Raw genomic sequence first — 18,218 nt, 5'->3', positions numbered from 1 at the left:
ATTATAATTATAAAGTGTAACTTCCTTGAAAGGTGAAAGTTTTTAAAAGGTAAAAGGTAAAAGAAGGTATAAAAAGATGAAAGTGAGAATAACTTTCACTTTATCTTTAATAAGGATAACATTTTACTTGCAGCTTGATTTACCTTTAATAATTACAATGACAATGGTTTAATAGTTATTGTGATAACGGGAATTGGCCTCAAATGGTCCCAAAATAGTATGGATATTGAGTTTAGGTTTCACTTTTACTTGTGAGTTGACCTTTTCTTCCGGGAAAGGAGAAGAAGGTGAAGAATTGATTGTCTCTTTCAATCTCACTTTTCATCTTTCCATTCACTTTCATCTTCCTCTAACCATATTCAATGCCTTTTCACCATCTCGTATTGACACGTGAAAAGAGGACGTGTGTCCGTCTGTTAGTGTTTAGAGACACGCGTTACCTAGACTTGCGCCAGGTAAGGCCTTTGATAGTGAAAGTATGATGAAGATAAAAGGTGGCCAAAAAGCAGGAAAAGAGATTGTTATTTGCTTTCCCTTTTCCTAATAATAATAGCGATATTAAGAATAATAAAAATCTCTTTTCAGAACAGAAGTCTTCTTTATCTTCACTTTTTCTTCTTTTACTTTCTCCTAACACTTGGATCTTCGTTATTCAAATGGCCACGATGTTTAAGATGCTTTGGACTTTCACTAATTGTAAGGGTCAATTCATTGCTTGTTTTAACTTTCCTTTTAACCGGATCTTAATCACAATTTTGCACTTCCTTTGGATATTATTATTATTGCTCATTTGATTTGTTGCTGCTACAAGGCAAATGATGATGATAATGAGTGAAAATTGTAAGTATCCAAATGAGTGAATCAGTTAATTGGCTATTTAATTCAGTGGTCCATTGATTTTGTCCACGTATTAGTAAGCTGTGACCACTAAATAACTATCAAATCATCGTTTAAATAGTTAGTTTTGGGTAAACAACTCTTTAACGATCAGGAAATAACAATTTAACAATTCCAAGGGTACAAATGTATTGCAATTGTGAGTTAAATCCAATTTGAGTCCATTTAACCAGTGAAAGTCAATCTGGTTATAAATCCGATTACAAATTCAGGTTCAAGAAAAGTTTATTTTTTCTCAGAAAATCAATTAGCTTCATTAAGTAAACTTTACATGCAGTGAAAATTAAATTGTAAATACAATTGTAAACAAACAGTTCGGGTTAAGCAATTATTTAGATTAAACACCTATTTTGATATTGAAAGTAAATCTTGATGAAAAATGTAAACCGAATCGTTGTCGCATCGTGATCGGCTGTCACTGTCCTTTGTGACGTGACCAAAATGGACTGAAAATGAGCTGAAAAGTATCTTGAAAAGTAACATTTAAAACTCAATTGTTGGTCAAGCAAATAAATATACAAAAAAGTAGCAATTTTTGTTCTTAAAAATGAGCAAAAAAAAACACTTCTAAATCAATTTCTCAATACTGTAAGGTTATACTGTTTGGGTTCACCGATTCATAGCTTTTATTGTTGAGGTTTGACTATTGGAAGATGAAAACTTATTATTTAAATAGACATCACTCAGCAATTGGTGGGCTTTTCAGACAAATTAAAACGCTTCATTACAAGTTTTCTGGTATTTTTTGCTGTCAGGCTTTACTTGTTGCTCTAGCATATTGAATCAGCTGAAGAGTCTTTTAGCAATTGAATGTTGATTACATTTGACTTAATTAGATCAAGTTCACCTCAAATCAATTCATCAATTGACAGAAAGTTAAATTCAAATTGTTCAATAATCTAGTGATGAAAAGGATGGCGAATCTTCAACTTGACCATTTTCAAGAGTAAACATGAATCTGTGTAGGAGTTAATATCTACCTTAATATGAAAGTGCCAATTGAGAAGCAACAAAATGCTTCACAATCAGTCAATCATCATTACAATCAACTTGATCATCATCAAAATCAAATATCATTTAAAATGATTGGTAACAAAAAATATTCAACAAAATAACAATTGAAGTTGGAAGAGAGTAGCAAAAATGTTGACTTTAGTAAACATTTTGTTTTTCAAAAATATTTACCTTAAAATTTTTACTCTCAAGCAAAGATTATTAGGTATTAGGGTGTCAAATAATTTTTGCGGTTGGATATGACGTTAAGCTTAGAGTCGACTAAAATTTCCTTCGGTATTAATATAACGTTTCAATTTTTCACATAGAGCAATTGATGCCGTTCTTGTGATGGTTTGAAAATTTATGGTGAAAAAATCGACAAAAGTGATTTTGACGCTTGTTCCTGAGTAGTTCTCTTCTTGGAATCAATTTTCCGAAAATTAAGATGGATTAGAGTCCATAGAGATTAAATCAGGTACTTAGGATGGATTCGCAAGTATTCAGAATCTGAAGTTGGAAATTTTGTGACGCGCCGCTAGAAAAGTTGATGAAAAAAGTTGGTGAAAAAAAAACTTTTTGCTCGATTTTGTTTCCCTTCAAAAAACTGTAAAAATACAATAATTATGTGAATGTTTGTCCGATTTTGTTTTTTTGTCTTTTATACTGACAAACCAAGGCCAAGTAATGTTTTAGCCAAAAAAGATCACAATCAAATCATAGCGAACCGCAAAATTTACGACACCCTAATATAAGATACTGCAGGAACCGAGGGACAGATGTTAGTAAGGGACAAGTCAATCTGGTAACAAACTTTCGAATACAAATTCAGGTTCAAGTTTATTTTTTATCAAAAAATCAATTAGTTTCATTAAGTAAACTCTACATTTAGTGAACACCAAATTGTAACTATTTCAATCTGCTAAATATTGAGACTAAATCTTAATTGTTGGTGAATTTACAGTTTAAAATATTTGGTTGCAATCACTTAGAAATTAAAACAAGACAATCATTTGGTCTAGTCAATGACCATCAGAAAAGTCAAATTGAAATTCAATTCCCAAACGTATTGATTGTCATCTATCAGGTAATCAACATAAACAATGTGTGTTTGAGGTTAAATCAGTTTTTTGATTAGAAACCAGTTTCCGTGTATAACAGAAGATAGAGTTAAGAATTTAAAAAATTTGTCAAAATCAGTTTCCGTAGGTGAAAGTTTTCTAGATAATGATTAAAGGAATGCTCGATATTTAAAGAAAAGTTGATTTAAATATTGACTAAGGTTGAATAATATGGATTGAAATGCTCTAATCATGCTGATTAAAATTTAAAGGAAGTGGCATAAATACATATTTGAGGTACAATTTATTCAACTAATCAATCAAATCACCAATCAACCTTGAATTAAATTAGCTTCATCTGTGATTATTTCCGATAAAGAGACAACCAGTGTACCAAGCGATTATCAAAAGTGTTTGATATAACAAACGACATATTGTGACAATTGACAACAATTGTAAGACAATCAATTGGATAATGTTGGTAAAAAATTGAGTGATCGGTTCCTATTTTTGACTATCTTTGATTCAAATTGAACAAATCAATGAAAGTTGAAAAATTAGAAGAAACAATTGACTTTAAATTAGATAACAAGATGCTCCAAATGGTCGCTTCACAGCTCCATTTGCGTTAATATTAATTACAGGTATCGAAAGGTGATTCAAAATTAAAGGTCATCTTGATCAATGGTTGTACCTAAGGAACAGAAGGATCCATTGAAGGAACTAGGAAGCTGCAAGTAAAAGAGGAAATTTAACTTGAGTATAATATTAATAATAATGATGATGATAATCGTGGCCAATGGAGGCCTTAAAGTAGAGTGTGTTTGTATGATGATGGAAAGTGAGAGTAGCCCACATAAAATTGAGGTAAAATAGGAAGATGAGGAGAAGAGGAAGAAAAAGGTTGAGCTTTTTTTGTGCTTAATCTTAGTTACATTCAGTGATTTCTTTCTCCCTTTTCTTATAAGATGTTGTTGTTGTTGTTGCCTTATGTCCCATGTTTAGACGCGTGCCGCGTGTTCACCACGTACGACTCTAAAGATCCAGGCAGGTTTTATCATCATCATCATCATCATTCAACAGCTGGTTTAAGCTGTGTAAAAGTGCATGTGTGTTGTATGTCTATGCCTGTGTCTGTGTTTTAAAGCTGCTTTTTCAAGTTTAAATGTGAGTGAGTAAGGAAACTAAAAGATGTAAATGAAGAAAGAGAAAAAAGTAAGACATTTAGAAAAGAAAGCAAAAAAGAGACTGAGGAAGACAGATGCTGCTATGATTGAATTTATCACAACAAACGCAAACGGATACACCTTCATCTGTTATTTTTTTGTTGATATGTCTAATAAGTATCAACGGATGTAAGGTTAACATCCGTCTGTGGATTTGGTGATCTACTTTAATTCAGATAACTTATCTAACATCCGAAAAAAGCACAAATCAATTTCTCAAGTTAGGTGCTTAAAAAATCAGATTCATTATATTTAAATGAACTTGAAGGGTAAAACTTGGTCAACGATGTTTACCTTAAAAAGATTCAGAGCTAATTTCAATTCACTGTTTCTCGTTTGTTGCAATGCGAAAGAAAAAATGAAAATTGAAAAAATTGACAGATCAAAATTATCCTGATAAATGTGATAATAATAGGCTTATAAAGGGCAACATGTTTCAGTACAATTTGAATTTTTGATTAATTGGTGAAATTGGATTAAACAGATGATGATGATCTCTGTGATTATCACTTTGAAAGTGTAAATTTGTATCTAAAATCAATTCGTGATGCTGATCGCAATAATTCAAGGTTTGCTACAAAATATTATTAGCTCTTCCTCAGTAAATCACCTTTTCAAAGGCCTAATCAAATCGGTCATCATGATAATAAACAATCAGCAGACATATGATATTTAGTCTACTAAATTATTAATAATGAAAATTGTTAGCAGCATAAAAAATGACCAAAGGAAGGTCAGAAAAGTCAAAAAAGGAAACGCGAATGAAAAAGCAAAACATTAATGTTAACATAAAAATAAGCAACAAATACAACAAACTAAACGATAGACTGAATCAGATGATTAAGAGTCTTGAAAATATCTAATGTGATGAATCAACAATCAATGTTTGGTGTAACTGTATTGGAAAAGATTGAAATGGATTTGAGTTAAGAAGTTGAAATTATAATGAATGTTACAGAATCTCACCAGATAATGAGAATCTTTTTTTCAACTTGTAGAAATGAATCTGAAAAGAAAGAGAAAAGTAAGGGAAAAAGAAAGGCGAAATTGGGAAACAAAGAGAAAAGCTTAAATAAAAAGTAAGAGAAAAAGAAAGAGAGTGATGTGAGTGCCACCATCGGAGGTTCCTCAAGCTTCTCCATAGGAAATCTCTCTCTTTCTTAGTCTCTTTCTTACTCTTTGAGCATAAGGTAAAGCAGAAAAGTAAGATGTTGCGCATGACACAACTGCTTGTTCGGTCTTCTCATCGTCTTGGTTATCAAGTTTAACTTAGTTTGCTTTTTCTCGTCAACAAACTCTCGTCAACTTTTTTCCTCTTTTTTTCTTTCTCTTCTCTTTTTTCCTTACCTTAACACTACTTTTTTGTCAAAGTATAACTTATATAAATATTATATTATTTTTGCGGCTTTGGATTTTTGCCCCCAATTTTTTTGTGTGTTCAGTAAATTAACAATGTTTCATTTGATATCAAAAGTTTTTCTGTTTATCATATTTTTCCAAAGGATCAGTGCCGATGGGATTTTTGAAATAAGTTTGACTTTATCCAATGTGATCGAAAAGGACGCAGAGGGTAATTGCTGTGATAATAAACCTTCATTATCACCATTATTATCATCGTTAACATCTTCGCCATCATCTTCTTCACCATCTTCCTCACCTTTATCATCAATTCCATCATCTTCAGTGTCACCTTCACCATTAACATCGACATTCACATCCATGTATAATAATAATAATAATATTCAAATTAATAATAATAATCAAACCAGAGGAATCCGTCCGACTCCTAAATGTAGAGTAAAGTGTAACACATCGTTCAAAATTTGTCTTCGACATTATGAAAGAACAGTTGCTTATAATGGAGACTGTTCTTATGGCGAAGTTATTGTCGCACCGAATGAGTATTCGAAAATTCACCAAATTAAGTTCAATTTCACCTGGATGCGTGATTTTTCCCTTATCCTAGAAGCTTTCCATACATCTGGCTCAGGTAAGCATCGTTCTTGTGTAATCTTGTTTTACTCTATCTCTTTCCATTTCCTTTACATTAAAACAATGTGCTTTTGCTTACTGAGATTTCTTTACTTATTAACTCTTGCATTTATCTTGTGATTAAATTGATAATTAGATTGATTGCAAATCACTTCAGATTTCAACCTTTTCTACCCTTAATTGATTTAAAAAAATTATCTAACTCTAACTGTGTCTTGTGACGAATATACCGTTTTCTATCTCTTTATATCTTCTCTTTACTCTTAACATTCTTTATCTATTTGTTCATTTCTGTATCTAATTTTATTTTATTTTTTTACTTTTTTCAGGACGCTATGCCACTAAGAAACGTCTTCTGCTGCATTCATTCCAAGAAGCTATCGAGGTATCTCCTGATTGGAAAGAAGAAACTATTCGTACTAATCAGACTACCATAACTGCTAAAATCCGCGTTCTATGTGATCGTTACTATTATGGTAAAGACTGCTCTCAAAAATGTAGTCCTCGTAATGACAGATATGGACATTACGAATGTGACGAAAAGGGTAAAAAATGTTTATCTGGATGGAAAGGTGATTATTGTGATATACCCATCTGTGCTGAAGGCTGTCGCAATGGAACTTGTAAAACTCCAGGAAAATGTGATTGTTCAGAAGGTTATGAGGGCGCTCTTTGTGATAAATGTAGAGTCTACCCTGGTTGTCAACATGGTTCTTGTAAGAAACCATGGGAGTGCAACTGTGAAGATGGTTGGGGTGGTAGCTTTTGCGACAAAGATCTCAATTACTGTACTCGTCATCGTCCTTGTGTTAATGGATTATGTTTCAATACTGGACAAGGATCTTATACCTGTGAATGTGTCTTGGGATTTACCGGTGTAAACTGTGATATCCCAGTGTCTGACTGTTCAACCGCACCATGTCGTAATGGAGGTACTTGCTCCCAATCACCTCCTGGTTCTAATTACACATGTGACTGTCCATTAGGTTTTACAGGATTAAATTGTGAAAAGCCTATCTCTGCCTCATGTAATTTAAAACCATGTGAAAATGGTGGTACCTGTTCCAATGGACCTTCAGGATACCTGTGTATTTGTCCTCCTGGCTACTCAGGAGTTAACTGTGAAAACAGACTAAATCATTGTGACCAGTCGCCATGTTTAAATGGTGCAACTTGTCAACCTTCAAGATTCTCATCTTCATCATACATATGTAACTGTCGTGCTGGATTTAATGGCACTCATTGTGAAAACAATATAGATGACTGTGTCTCTGATTCTTTGTGTTTCAATGGAGGCACTTGTATTGACGGTGATAACTCCTATACCTGCCTATGTAATGCCGGTTTCACTGGACCTAATTGTCAGTCAGTCATTCGATCATCAGACTATTGTTCCAGCAATCCATGTTCAAATGGAGGTCAGTGTACTGATTTGGACAATGGTTTTTATTGTAAATGTTTACCCGGCTACGCGGGCACCGACTGTTCTATAAGAATCAGAGAAATTTCAGAGAAATTTTTAGAAGAAGATGGACCCGATCCATCTTTCGGAAATTATCTCTCTAAAAGTCAAACAGCCATGATCTCAGTAATTTTGTGTATAATACCTTTTGTTTTATTGTATATACTTTCATTGCGTCGTATTCGTGCTCAAGAACGCCAAAGATATGAAAACGAGGAGGCTATTCGGCAAAATGTGGAAAACAGTGCCAAAAAGTGCCTCCAAAATAATGTATTTACCAGGTCTTGATGCAATAAAACATGTACATAAATTACTGTAAATACCTGTACATAAAATCTTATATTATATATTTGAATAAAATGATAAAAAGAAAATGAAAATTTGATTACTCCATTTGAGTTATTTCAAAACTTATTTGATTTGTAAGTAGTCATTATAAACCTTTCATGGTTTCTTCCTGAGCAATCACAAAGATGATAATTACTTACATTTCATCAAATGTTGTACAATTATAATTGACTATTTTCTCAACAATTATTACAGAAAAATCCAAATGCGCGCTTTTTCCATGACTTTGAACTTGGAGTTCTATTGTATTAGTTGATGAAAATGTGTAGGTGAAAAATTTAAATTGATTTGATGAAGGAGGCAGAAAAAAAATCTGTAAAGTAAATCAAATAAACTCAAAAGTAGCTCTAATTATTTCTGAAATAATTTGATTCAATAAGTATTATTACAACAAAAAAATTTCAACTCAAGATAAGTGTCATTCTCAGTGCAAAAACGTTCATCTTTTCAATTGAACAACAATAATATTGATGAAAAATTGAATCCATTCCATCAATCAGAGTGTTGTAAAATACTGACCAAATAAGTTTCAATTTATATAAATTTGAAGTGCATATTGATGTACCTTAATGTAAATTGATTGTATTGAGCAAGTTGATGAAAAAAAAGTGTGTAAGAGTGGAGGCCCAATCATCCGTTGAATAATATTTAATTTCAATGATGAGTAGCTTTCCAATCAAATTAACAGTTATAATGAGATTCTTTGGGCGTCCTGTAAAGTGGATGATGATGGTAATGTCTTTTTTCCTTTCGTTCGCACGTTGTTCAACTTGATACTCCTACGTTAAGCAAATCAGGTAAAATTTGAAAATTAACCATTTGAAAATTAAAGATCAGGTAAGAAGCAATCCTCATCTTATTCGTCCTCCCTCTTTCCCTTTCTTGGTAGCTTACTTATGACTTTAGTTTTTTTCTCACAAATGTTTTTGTCAGCTAAACAGATGATCGTCTTGGTCCGATGAAGACTGCCTAAGTACAAAAAAAGGTAAAAAAGGGAGGTGAAGTGGTGCTGATATGGTAAGGAGAGAAGAAGCAAGCATAAGAAATAAGCAGAAGAAGCAGAAGAAGCAGATGAAGTGAGCATAAGATGAAGCAGAAGATGAAGAAGCAAAAGAAGGAGAAGAAGGAGAAGAGAAGCAGAAGAGGCAGAAGAAGACGTAAGAACATAAACAGGAGAAACTCCGTGGGAATCTAGAGAAACTGACCTGCTGTTTCCTCCTGTTTAAAAGGACATGGCCGGAAATCGTTTGACGACCTGACCTCAATGTCTTAGCTCGCATCATTCACAAATAAGGGAGAAACATGGGGTCGAATACGGTCTTTTCTTAAAAAGCTAAGGAAGGAGAGAGAGGGAAAGATGGAGAAAGTGGAGATGTTATTATTAACGTAAGTAAACGACAGAAAGAAAAAAGCTGCGAAAAGATGAAATAAAGTAAAGATGAAAGAAATACACTTAATAGTGTTACAGGTTACCTGTTGATGGTTAAGATGAGTGTGATTGAGAGAACGAGAAGGTAAATCTATTGTCAGAAGGTCCATTCAACCTGTGTGGATCTAGAAACATTTTGTCGTAAAAAGAGGATGTATATCAAGGAAAATTTGGGAAACCCATAAGAAGAGCGGAGTTATATAATAAAGGTTAGGCCTCTCTTTATCATCAGCTTTTATCCTTCTTTTTTTACATTGCTGGGTGCCTTTTGTTTTTTCCAATAACAAATTAGCTTATAAAGGAGACGCATTTTTCAGACTATAATAACGTATTATATACACTCTTTGATTGATTTCAACCTTACTCCATCTTCATCAGCTTCATCATTTTCCTCTTCACCTCACAATGCCGTGCCATCATATGGAATGACTTTCTTCTTTTCTCCTTGGGTTTTGATTACCAATCCAATCCTTGATGGTCACTTCTGGTATTGCTTTATGCCATATTTACTTAAGGTAGAACCTGGGAAGAAGACAAAAAAGATTATGAATATAATGAATGAGTGAAGGAAGGGAATAGATAAGGACAGAGTTTCATCGTCTTAGGATGACCTGAAGTCTTTCCTTGGACTATCTATCGTTATTAAGATGAAAGGAAAAACAAACACATACAAAAAAAACTGTGTAACAAGTATCAACAATAATGAGTTGCAGAAAAAAAGTTTCCATATCATTGTTCATGTTGATGTCTCTCAAGATTAAGACTGTTGAATTATTTCTCATGTTGATAAAGTTTAAGAAACCAAACAATAATCGGATAGAGAAAACACAATTTAAATAAATCGGCAATTAACTTAGCTTTAGTAAAAACACAAATTTAAAATAATAAATGAAACACAAACATGAAAAGGTTGATTCTAGCGGGACTCTTTTCCAGTGTAACCAATCTTTATGTAAACTTGAATAGTCTATCAAATAAGGGGTAACCTTTGGTTACCAATTTTTCATTAGGTGTGGCTGCCAATTTGAATCAAAATCACTGTGAAATTAAATTTAAATCTTGATTTAACCAATTGATTTAAATCAGATTCCATTGGGTATTTTATAGAGTAAAACAGAGTAAATCAAAAGGTTAACATACAACGGGTTCTACTGATCTTTCATCTTTGACTAAACTTCAATTCTTCCAAGTTACTTGTTGACGGTGATTTTCAAAATTTTAGTGACTGACAATTAACCCGTTTATATGGCTAAGTTATTAAGTTCATAATTGTTAAACATCTGACTTTAATTTAAACTAGTTGCTCTTTGGTTGGAATGAACGAATGAAGTTGCCTTTGTTCAGCTGATCAAACATTGAAAACCAAACATTGCCTTTAATTGGCCAATCCTCTTCGATTTCACACCTTTCTGTTTTATTTTTGTTCAGTAATTAGCAGTGTTTGACGATATTCATCTTCCTATAAACATGATGATACTATTTCCTTTCAGTAATTCAATAACCGTTGAAAACGCAAGACGAACTTTCATATTAACCGCTTTTTAGAAAAATTTTTCTCCGCCAAAAATATTTGAAATTATTTCACCAATTTTTGCCGATGATGTTGTGGACCACAACTTGTGGTCAAAGTTGTCAGATTGATTTGAGCTGTTATGATGAAACTGAATCTACTTTGAAACCAGAAAAGTCAGTTACTGTTAAAGTTGTAATTCATAATTATCATAATTATTTTGATTAAGAAACAATAGATGGTGCAGTAAGCAAACTATCGTCTGCAATCATCATCATCATTCAACTTCAACATGGTGAGAAAACTCAAGCAGAAGAAGAAATCTGATGAAACATCAGCTTAAATTTTCATCTCCATCATTATTTGAGTTGTGGAAGTGATCAGTGAGATCGTTGAAATGATAAAAATTGTGAATGGTGTTTAACAATTTGTGAAATCTCTTTCAAGCTTTCATTCCAGTTATCACCATCATCAGTAACCCTTTCTTTTGTGTTATCTAACCACTTATCTACTTCATCACTTCTTATCAACTCTTGCTTTTTGATGCTAACGAATTTTACTCTCTTTGTTGGTTTATCCGAAAACTTGCTTCTAATTCATTTGTTGCGTCTACCGTTCATCCCGTCCAATCAAATTCACGTCAAACTAAGATGACATCTTCGAGAACCGGTGATTCCAATGAGCGCTCCAAAAATCTATGGGTTTTTGGTTATGGATCTTTGATTTGGAATCCTGGTTTTAGTTATGTTCGAAGTTCTGTTGGCTCAATTAAAGGATTCAAGAGACGTTTCTGGCAAGGAAATGATATTCACAGAGGTACCCCTGACAAGGTGAGGAGGATATGCTCATTGAATTTTCTAATTATATTTTCCTCTTCCTCGTCCCTTTACTTGCATATTGACATTGATTCTATTATTTAAACTAAATTTTCGTTCTGACAAATGATTTATCAACTGAATTTTTTTCTTTCATTTTTGTTCATTGTTTCCAATTCATAGTTGGGTCGCGTGGTTACACTCATCGCCGAAAAAGAGGTAAGCCGTATTCTGCATCAGCTTCAATCAGTTTGGGTTTAACCTAACTGGACTTAAAACCTTACTCGCTTAGTTTTGTTTAATTAAACAAAACTAAAATCGATTACAATTTCCATCATCAGTTAATAATATTGAATATGTATTTTTATCTGCTTAGGCAATTACCTGGGGACGGGCCTACCTGATTAAAGATGAATGTGCATGCCGTAGTTATCTGGATCAAAGAGAATGCCAAGAAGGTGGTTATGAGGCCAAAATGGTTGAATTTGTGCCTCGGGACAATGACGAGCTGATTTTATCATCATCATCACAATCTTTGTCTGCTTCATTCCAAGTGCTGGTTTACATTGCCTTACCTACCAATCGTTTCTTTCTTGGCCCAGCTCCAGAAATGACCATTGCTTGTGATATAGCGTTTGCTTCAGGTGAATGTGGACCCAATGTTGAATATTTAGCAAAATTGGTTGCTTTTATGAGATATCATTGGCCAGAAGTGTGGGACGATCATCTTTATGAATTAGAACGTTCAGTTAAAAAAATACTTGATAAACGGTTTCCGTGCAAGTTAAAATATTTTGACAATGCTATGAACGACGAAGCCAAATGTTTATTACAAACCCTTGAAAGACTCAAATTATTGGAATTTGATTTTAATTGGAGAACTGAGAAGGAAATTAAATCTCTTGAATCAAGACTCAATTTCATCGAATTACCGAGAGATTTAGTTGCATCCTCCAAAGGAGTCCGAATTAATATATGACAATTAACAAATTAATATTCTTTGATAGATAAAATTTACCATTTTACAATTTATCAATAGCCATTTATCAATTTAAATGAATGAAAATATAACAAGACAACAAATCAACAAACAAAACACAATTGAAATTTTAAGGGGAACAAAAAAATCAAATTATACGCAGCTATTTATTATTGACAAATGTTTTGTTATCATACTCTTTATAATTGTTATTGATGATGATATGTTTCTTTTTCTGTATCATCAAGCAATCATCGACAGAGAAAAACAAATTATATTCATAATTCTTCTACGAGCAGCTCATTAATAATCAAAATTCATTCCAGCTCAGGGCTGTTCATTATCAATAAAATTATCTTCTTGCTTTCAAGCATATCTTTGAAAAGCAAAAGTTTCTCATCAAAATAAATAAATCAATAACTCTTTATTGTAACAACCTGAATGATACCTTTAATTGTTTTCCCTTAAACTGCTGTCTTGTGAAAATTATTTTGGTTAAGTAGTTTTTCATTGATTAAACAAAAATAAATGACAAATTCAAATTGATCTCAAATTATTGAACATTTATGGGTACAACCTGTTTACAACAAATACCGACCAAAAATGTAATGACTTTGTAAGGATCACAATTACTGGCAGGCCTTCGATCCTCAAAATAATATGTGATCTCACCACTCAGCTCTGGACTTTTGTGTAAACGGATTGAAGCACCTCGATCATCAATACTAAACTTAAATTGATCAATTTTACATGTTTCATGTTTACCAGTTAATCGTCGAGCATTATCTTTACCTTGATTAGGGTCATAAATAGCAATCGCTTCCTTATGTTTCTCTTCCAACTCCTTAATCATACTTAGCACTCTTCCGTAACCACCTTCACCTTTAGTAGCACTGGTTGAAACATTGATATGAGCACCAGTTCCATTCCAATCACCTTCAACAGGCTTTGGATCAAATGAAACTTTAACACCAAACTCTTCTGCCATTCGGACCAAAATAAATCTCGCCATCCACAAATCATCTCCCATGTTTATACCTTCACATTCACCAACTTGAAATTCCCATTGACCAGGCATAACTTCAGCGTTATAACCATAAATAGGTATACCAGCAGCGAGACAGGCACGATAATGTGCTTCAGCTATATCACGGCCAATTGCTAGGCCAGTTCCAACACCACAGTAGTATGGTCCTTGTGGAGCAGGAAAACCATCTTCAGGCCAACCCAAAGGTCTGTTAGTTTTTGGATCAATCAGAGTGTATTCTTGTTCAATACCAAACTTCGGTGCATAGTTATCGTCGCAAATATTTACAGCTTTTGTTGACGAATCCTCAGTTTTAGTATCTTTAGGCTTCACCTTTTCCAAAACATCAAAACACTCTTTTCGATTATTAGTTTTCACTGGTTTACCATTGTAATAAACTTCACAAAGGACCAACCTAGCTTGTTGTCCATGAAATGGATCCCAATACAATGCACAAGGGCGCAACACGCAACTGGAATCAGTTCTTTTCTCGCCATTTTCTGTAATTTCTTCAGTTTCAAAACCTAAAATTCAAAAAGGTTTACATTTTAAAATTAAAAATGAAATAGCATCTCCAATAAGCATCAAAATCACTGGTAAACTAAAATAATAGACACTTGAAACGATTAATTAAACAAACTAAATCAAAACTTACCAGTTCCAGTGGCACAGAAACTCCATTCTGGACATATCTCTAGAGTAACTTGACCGTTGTTACATTTTATTGTTCTGGTTTTGGATCTGAGTGATTGTCCAGTACCGTCAATCCAAACATATGTTAATGGAACATTTTCTGGTTCTTCTTTCTTATTGATCGAAAGATCCATAAACCTTTTTGCGACATTTTGGTTAAACTTATAAGTTACCATTTTACTCACAGACTGATGAACTTTCCTTGTAAAACAATTGACTGTACAATGTCCAGAAAATGGGATTAGATGAAGTTTATATACAAACTTTCACACTCATTGTCGACTCATTGTTTTTAATTGAATAAAAACTGCTAACTCTCCTTTACTCATAAATTATTTATCATCAATTCGACTTAATTTTTGCCCCGAATGGAGTCCGACCGGATGAATTAATTTGATTAATCAGACGCTTCCAAATTCACAGACTGATTGTTTATGTGCAAGTTCATTGACACTTGTTTAAAAATTTAGTTTTCATAGTTGTGGTTAATTTTTCATCCTTCTTGATTAACTAACCCCTAAAATTCACTTGCAGCTCTAACTGTTTGAAATACATTGTTAATCAACCCGATTGTCTAAGCATAATATTAAAAATTTCATTGACCTGAATTTGGTGAGTAAAAGATTTGGTTTCTTCCTCTTCTTTCTTCGATCTTATAAAACCGAGTCAAAGGTTGTTCTTTATATTGATTGAAATAAATTACAATGCAACAATATTTTACAATTGTTATTATTTGAATAACAACTGATATTTATTTGATTCACAATTTCCATCTCTTTACAAGTGTACCTCAACCTTGTTGGACAGAATGGCGATGCAAAGTGTAATTCTGAAAATGACAATTATTAAACTAATCAACAACGAGATTCTTGGGTGAATTGGCAGGCAACATGAAATGGCAGATATTTACTTTCACCTTGTAATATTAGTTTTTTTACGGATACAAATTATTTCAATTTGATTTCATTTGTATTGCGATCACTTTGTAATCAATAAATAGGACCCGCCAAAGGATACCAAATTTATGACCAGAAATGTACTAATATTTACACTTATGGTGCGTGAATGGTCAAACCAGAAACTTGTAAGAAATGTAAATCAAAAGCAAAGCAGACAATTCAATATTGAAGGAAAATATGAAATTATATTTTTCAGCTATTATTGTTATCGATGGTAATAATATCATAAGTGTTGCAAATTATAGTCATTATGATTAGATGAGCAGCTTAAAATAAGTTTGCGTGATACTGATACAGTAGTCTTTGAATGTATCAAAGATATGCTAAAATAATGCAACTATTGAAATCCATTTCAAGTATTATATGAAAAAGTAAAGGTTTTACCTTTGACCACTACTGATTCAATACATGGTTCATATTTTAGGAAGCTGGATAATTTAATTGACTAAACAAGTTAACCATTTAATAGTCAAAAATTGAAAGCTTGTGTTCATTTATTCACATAAAATTACCAACAAACTTCATACTGATCTGACTAAATATTTCAAGTAATATTATTTAATCAGAATTGTGTGAGGCGTTTTGGTCATCTAAATAACCATAATAATTGTAATAGATCATTGTAAGAGTTGATGATCAACATTTGTGGACCAATTGAGGAGATAAGGAAATCTTATTGTTATTATTTCTCCTTGAAAAGATTGAAATGTCGGGAAGATTCAAATTATTGGATTATGACTCGCAATTGATTGTTGTAAATTTTTAGCTAATTTTATCTCGATTAGTTGAATAAGATCCGCCAAAGGAGTCCGTATTGTAACCATTTTACAATAATGAATGTGTGTGCCAATTGAAGACAATTGGCTTTCGCGAATAAACACAAATCAACTGGTTATATTGATTATTGTCATCTTCAGTAATAATGATAATAACAATCAAAAGTGGTTATTTTGATTACCTGGGCATTAGTAATCAAATTGGGTTATCATTTCAGATTGTTGACTCTTCACCAGACAGATGATGAAACTGAGCAGCCAATAATGATTTGAGAAATTCACATTTTCCTTCGATTTAAAACTGAGTTTGACTAAACAGAGTTCATTTTTGGGACATTTCTGGGTTTCTTATTTGTTACATTTTCATTGCTTGCTTAGATATGCAAAAATTAATTGCAAAAAAACATGAAAGAGGAAGTTTAAATTTTGGGTGTATTTTAAATGTTTTAAACCTTAAAAGAGTTTATTCATGATAGAATATAAAATTATTAAAACAATGGAAACAATAGAGTATAATCAGTGGTTATACAATATTTACAATAAGTGTATTCAAATGGTGATGATATAAGGAGTTTTTTGGTTTAAGTTTAAGATTTTGATGATGGTTCTTGAGTTGAAAAAGAGATCAAAGTATAGTTTAAGTTGATAAGTAGTTGAATAGAATGGTTGGCTTTTTGATTGGAAAAAATTAATCTATTGTCAACTGGAAAAGGGAATCAATCAGAAACAACGAAACTTTTTCCTTGTTCAATGGAGTCATATTTCTCTTGGTTCGCATTGAATGCTTTTGATCTTTTTCCTAACGAATGCATAAATCGTTCACTTTCAGTTTTTAACTGAATTACAGTTGGATTACTTTGACAATTTATTTTTTTCCAAGGTTCCAATATAGATACATGTTTCAATCTCTTTCTCTTCCTGATGATGATGATTCAATCTTTGTTAAAAAGGATGATGAACCAACAGTCAACTGCATGATTTGGTAGTGTCTGGTGAGTGGAAATTAAAATAAGTTTACTCCAAGATTATACGCCTTTAATGGTGATGATGAAAAAAAGTGTGATTTCAGCTCCAACACAATTTGACTTTAATGTTTTATAGTTAAAAGATGGACTGAGTTTTCTCGTTAACCAAGGCGTAGTCTTTGATTCCAATGAAAATATTGTCAAGTCAGTTAGTTTACTATTTGCCGCTTTTAATCCGTTAAACTTCACACAAAATGATAATCTAAAGCCGGAAAATGATTAACCATGATACTATGGTGTGAACTTGACAAATTTTCAAAACACTTCAATGACAATAAAGGGAATTCCAGAGTACATGACAGTTCATTCTTTGCTATCGCTGTAACTGAGTTGACTGATAATCATGATCTTCTCAGAATATTTTTTGTAAGAACCGTGAAATGGTGTAGATCAATTGTAGGAAGAGCGATGACAGACAGTTTGACACTGGATTTCTCACTGGTGACGTTGACAATAGTTCTCAGAAGAGAAGACAGATTTTAAAGAGAAAGTCTGTAAGAAGATTAGAATCCAAAAGCCAATCGTGTGAATATTTTTATTGCTGATCGTGAGATTTACTGACATCTTGAATAAATTTGATGATTTAAATGTATTTAAGTTTTAAAGTCTTAACATCTTTAAGAGTGAATTATCCTTTTTCGGCAATCTAATCCATTACGCGGATTGTTTTATTCCAAGTATTCAAGCTTTATGTCCAGTCCATGATAATTAACTTTCTTTCAATTTTAATCAACATCACCAATTTTGAGCCTGCTAAAAAATAAAGAGCAAAAAGGTTGATATTAAACAAATGAATCAAAAAATGAGAAGTTAAATATTAATTGCAGTTTTTAGATAAAAACTGAACCCTCAGAGTTAAGGATGAGAAGAAATTTTTCAACTCATTGCCCCCGTTTTCACTCACATCATCAACCTTAAGGTTGACAAACATTGAGATGGGAACTCTGTATTAGCATGGCACGACTCATCATCGGGTTTTATTTTATCCAAACGAAATATTAAGATAAAAAATTGTGAAAAAGCAAT

At 32.6% G+C, this 18,218-nt stretch overlaps 3 protein-coding genes, 1 long non-coding RNA gene and 1 other non-coding gene across 6 annotated transcripts; 2 read left to right on the top strand and 3 right to left on the bottom strand.

Moving 5' to 3' along the window:
* Window positions 1-5,461: 5,461 nt before the first annotated feature.
* On the top strand, window positions 5,462-8,011 carry LOC107365922 (uncharacterized). Its single transcript, XM_015933498.3, has 2 exons — window positions 5,462-6,167; window positions 6,499-8,011. The coding sequence occupies exons 1-2, from the start codon at window positions 5,630-5,632 to the stop codon at window positions 7,917-7,919; spliced, it is 1,959 nt and encodes a 652-aa protein (XP_015788984.1). The 5' UTR covers window positions 5,462-5,629; the 3' UTR covers window positions 7,920-8,011.
* A 598-nt stretch (window positions 8,012-8,609) lies between these two features.
* On the bottom strand, window positions 8,610-10,383 carry LOC107365949 (uncharacterized). Of its 2 annotated transcripts, XR_016198950.1 has the most exons (5): window positions 10,080-10,383; window positions 9,453-9,930; window positions 9,185-9,312; window positions 8,874-8,948; window positions 8,610-8,758 (listed from the first exon to the last, which is right to left on the bottom strand). It is a non-coding gene; the product is annotated as an uncharacterized LOC107365949 (long non-coding RNA). The 2 variants fall into 2 exon arrangements; XR_016198949.1 differs by lacking the exon at window positions 8,610-8,758 and having other exon boundaries at window positions 8,808-8,948.
* An 855-nt stretch (window positions 10,384-11,238) lies between these two features.
* On the top strand, window positions 11,239-13,258 carry LOC107365939 (glutathione-specific gamma-glutamylcyclotransferase 1). Its single transcript, XM_015933521.3, has 3 exons — window positions 11,239-11,748; window positions 11,917-11,952; window positions 12,110-13,258. The coding sequence occupies exons 1-3, from the start codon at window positions 11,569-11,571 to the stop codon at window positions 12,710-12,712; spliced, it is 819 nt and encodes a 272-aa protein (XP_015789007.1). The 5' UTR covers window positions 11,239-11,568; the 3' UTR covers window positions 12,713-13,258.
* LOC107365932 (glutamine synthetase-like) lies at window positions 13,248-14,648 on the bottom strand. The gene is made up of 2 exons (XM_015933511.3): window positions 14,395-14,648; window positions 13,248-14,263 (listed from the first exon to the last, which is right to left on the bottom strand). Exons 1-2 carry the CDS (start codon window positions 14,606-14,608, stop codon window positions 13,266-13,268), a joined length of 1,212 nt encoding a protein of 403 aa, XP_015788997.2. The 5' UTR covers window positions 14,609-14,648; the 3' UTR covers window positions 13,248-13,265.
* A 3,388-nt stretch (window positions 14,649-18,036) lies between these two features.
* On the bottom strand, window positions 18,037-18,168 carry LOC112539847 (small nucleolar RNA U6-53/MBII-28). The gene has a single exon (XR_003083820.1). It is a non-coding gene; the product is annotated as a small nucleolar RNA U6-53/MBII-28 (small nucleolar RNA).
* Window positions 18,169-18,218: the final 50 nt, after the last annotated feature.

This window comes from Tetranychus urticae, chromosome 2 (genome assembly GCF_039701765.1).
Source record: "Tetranychus urticae isolate SD_2017Ah chromosome 2, NJAU_TeUrti_SD_1.0, whole genome shotgun sequence".
Taxonomy (NCBI): domain Eukaryota; kingdom Metazoa; phylum Arthropoda; class Arachnida; order Trombidiformes; family Tetranychidae; genus Tetranychus; species Tetranychus urticae.
The sequence above is the reverse complement of the archived record's forward strand: the minus strand, read 5'-3'. Positions and strand labels throughout refer to the sequence as shown.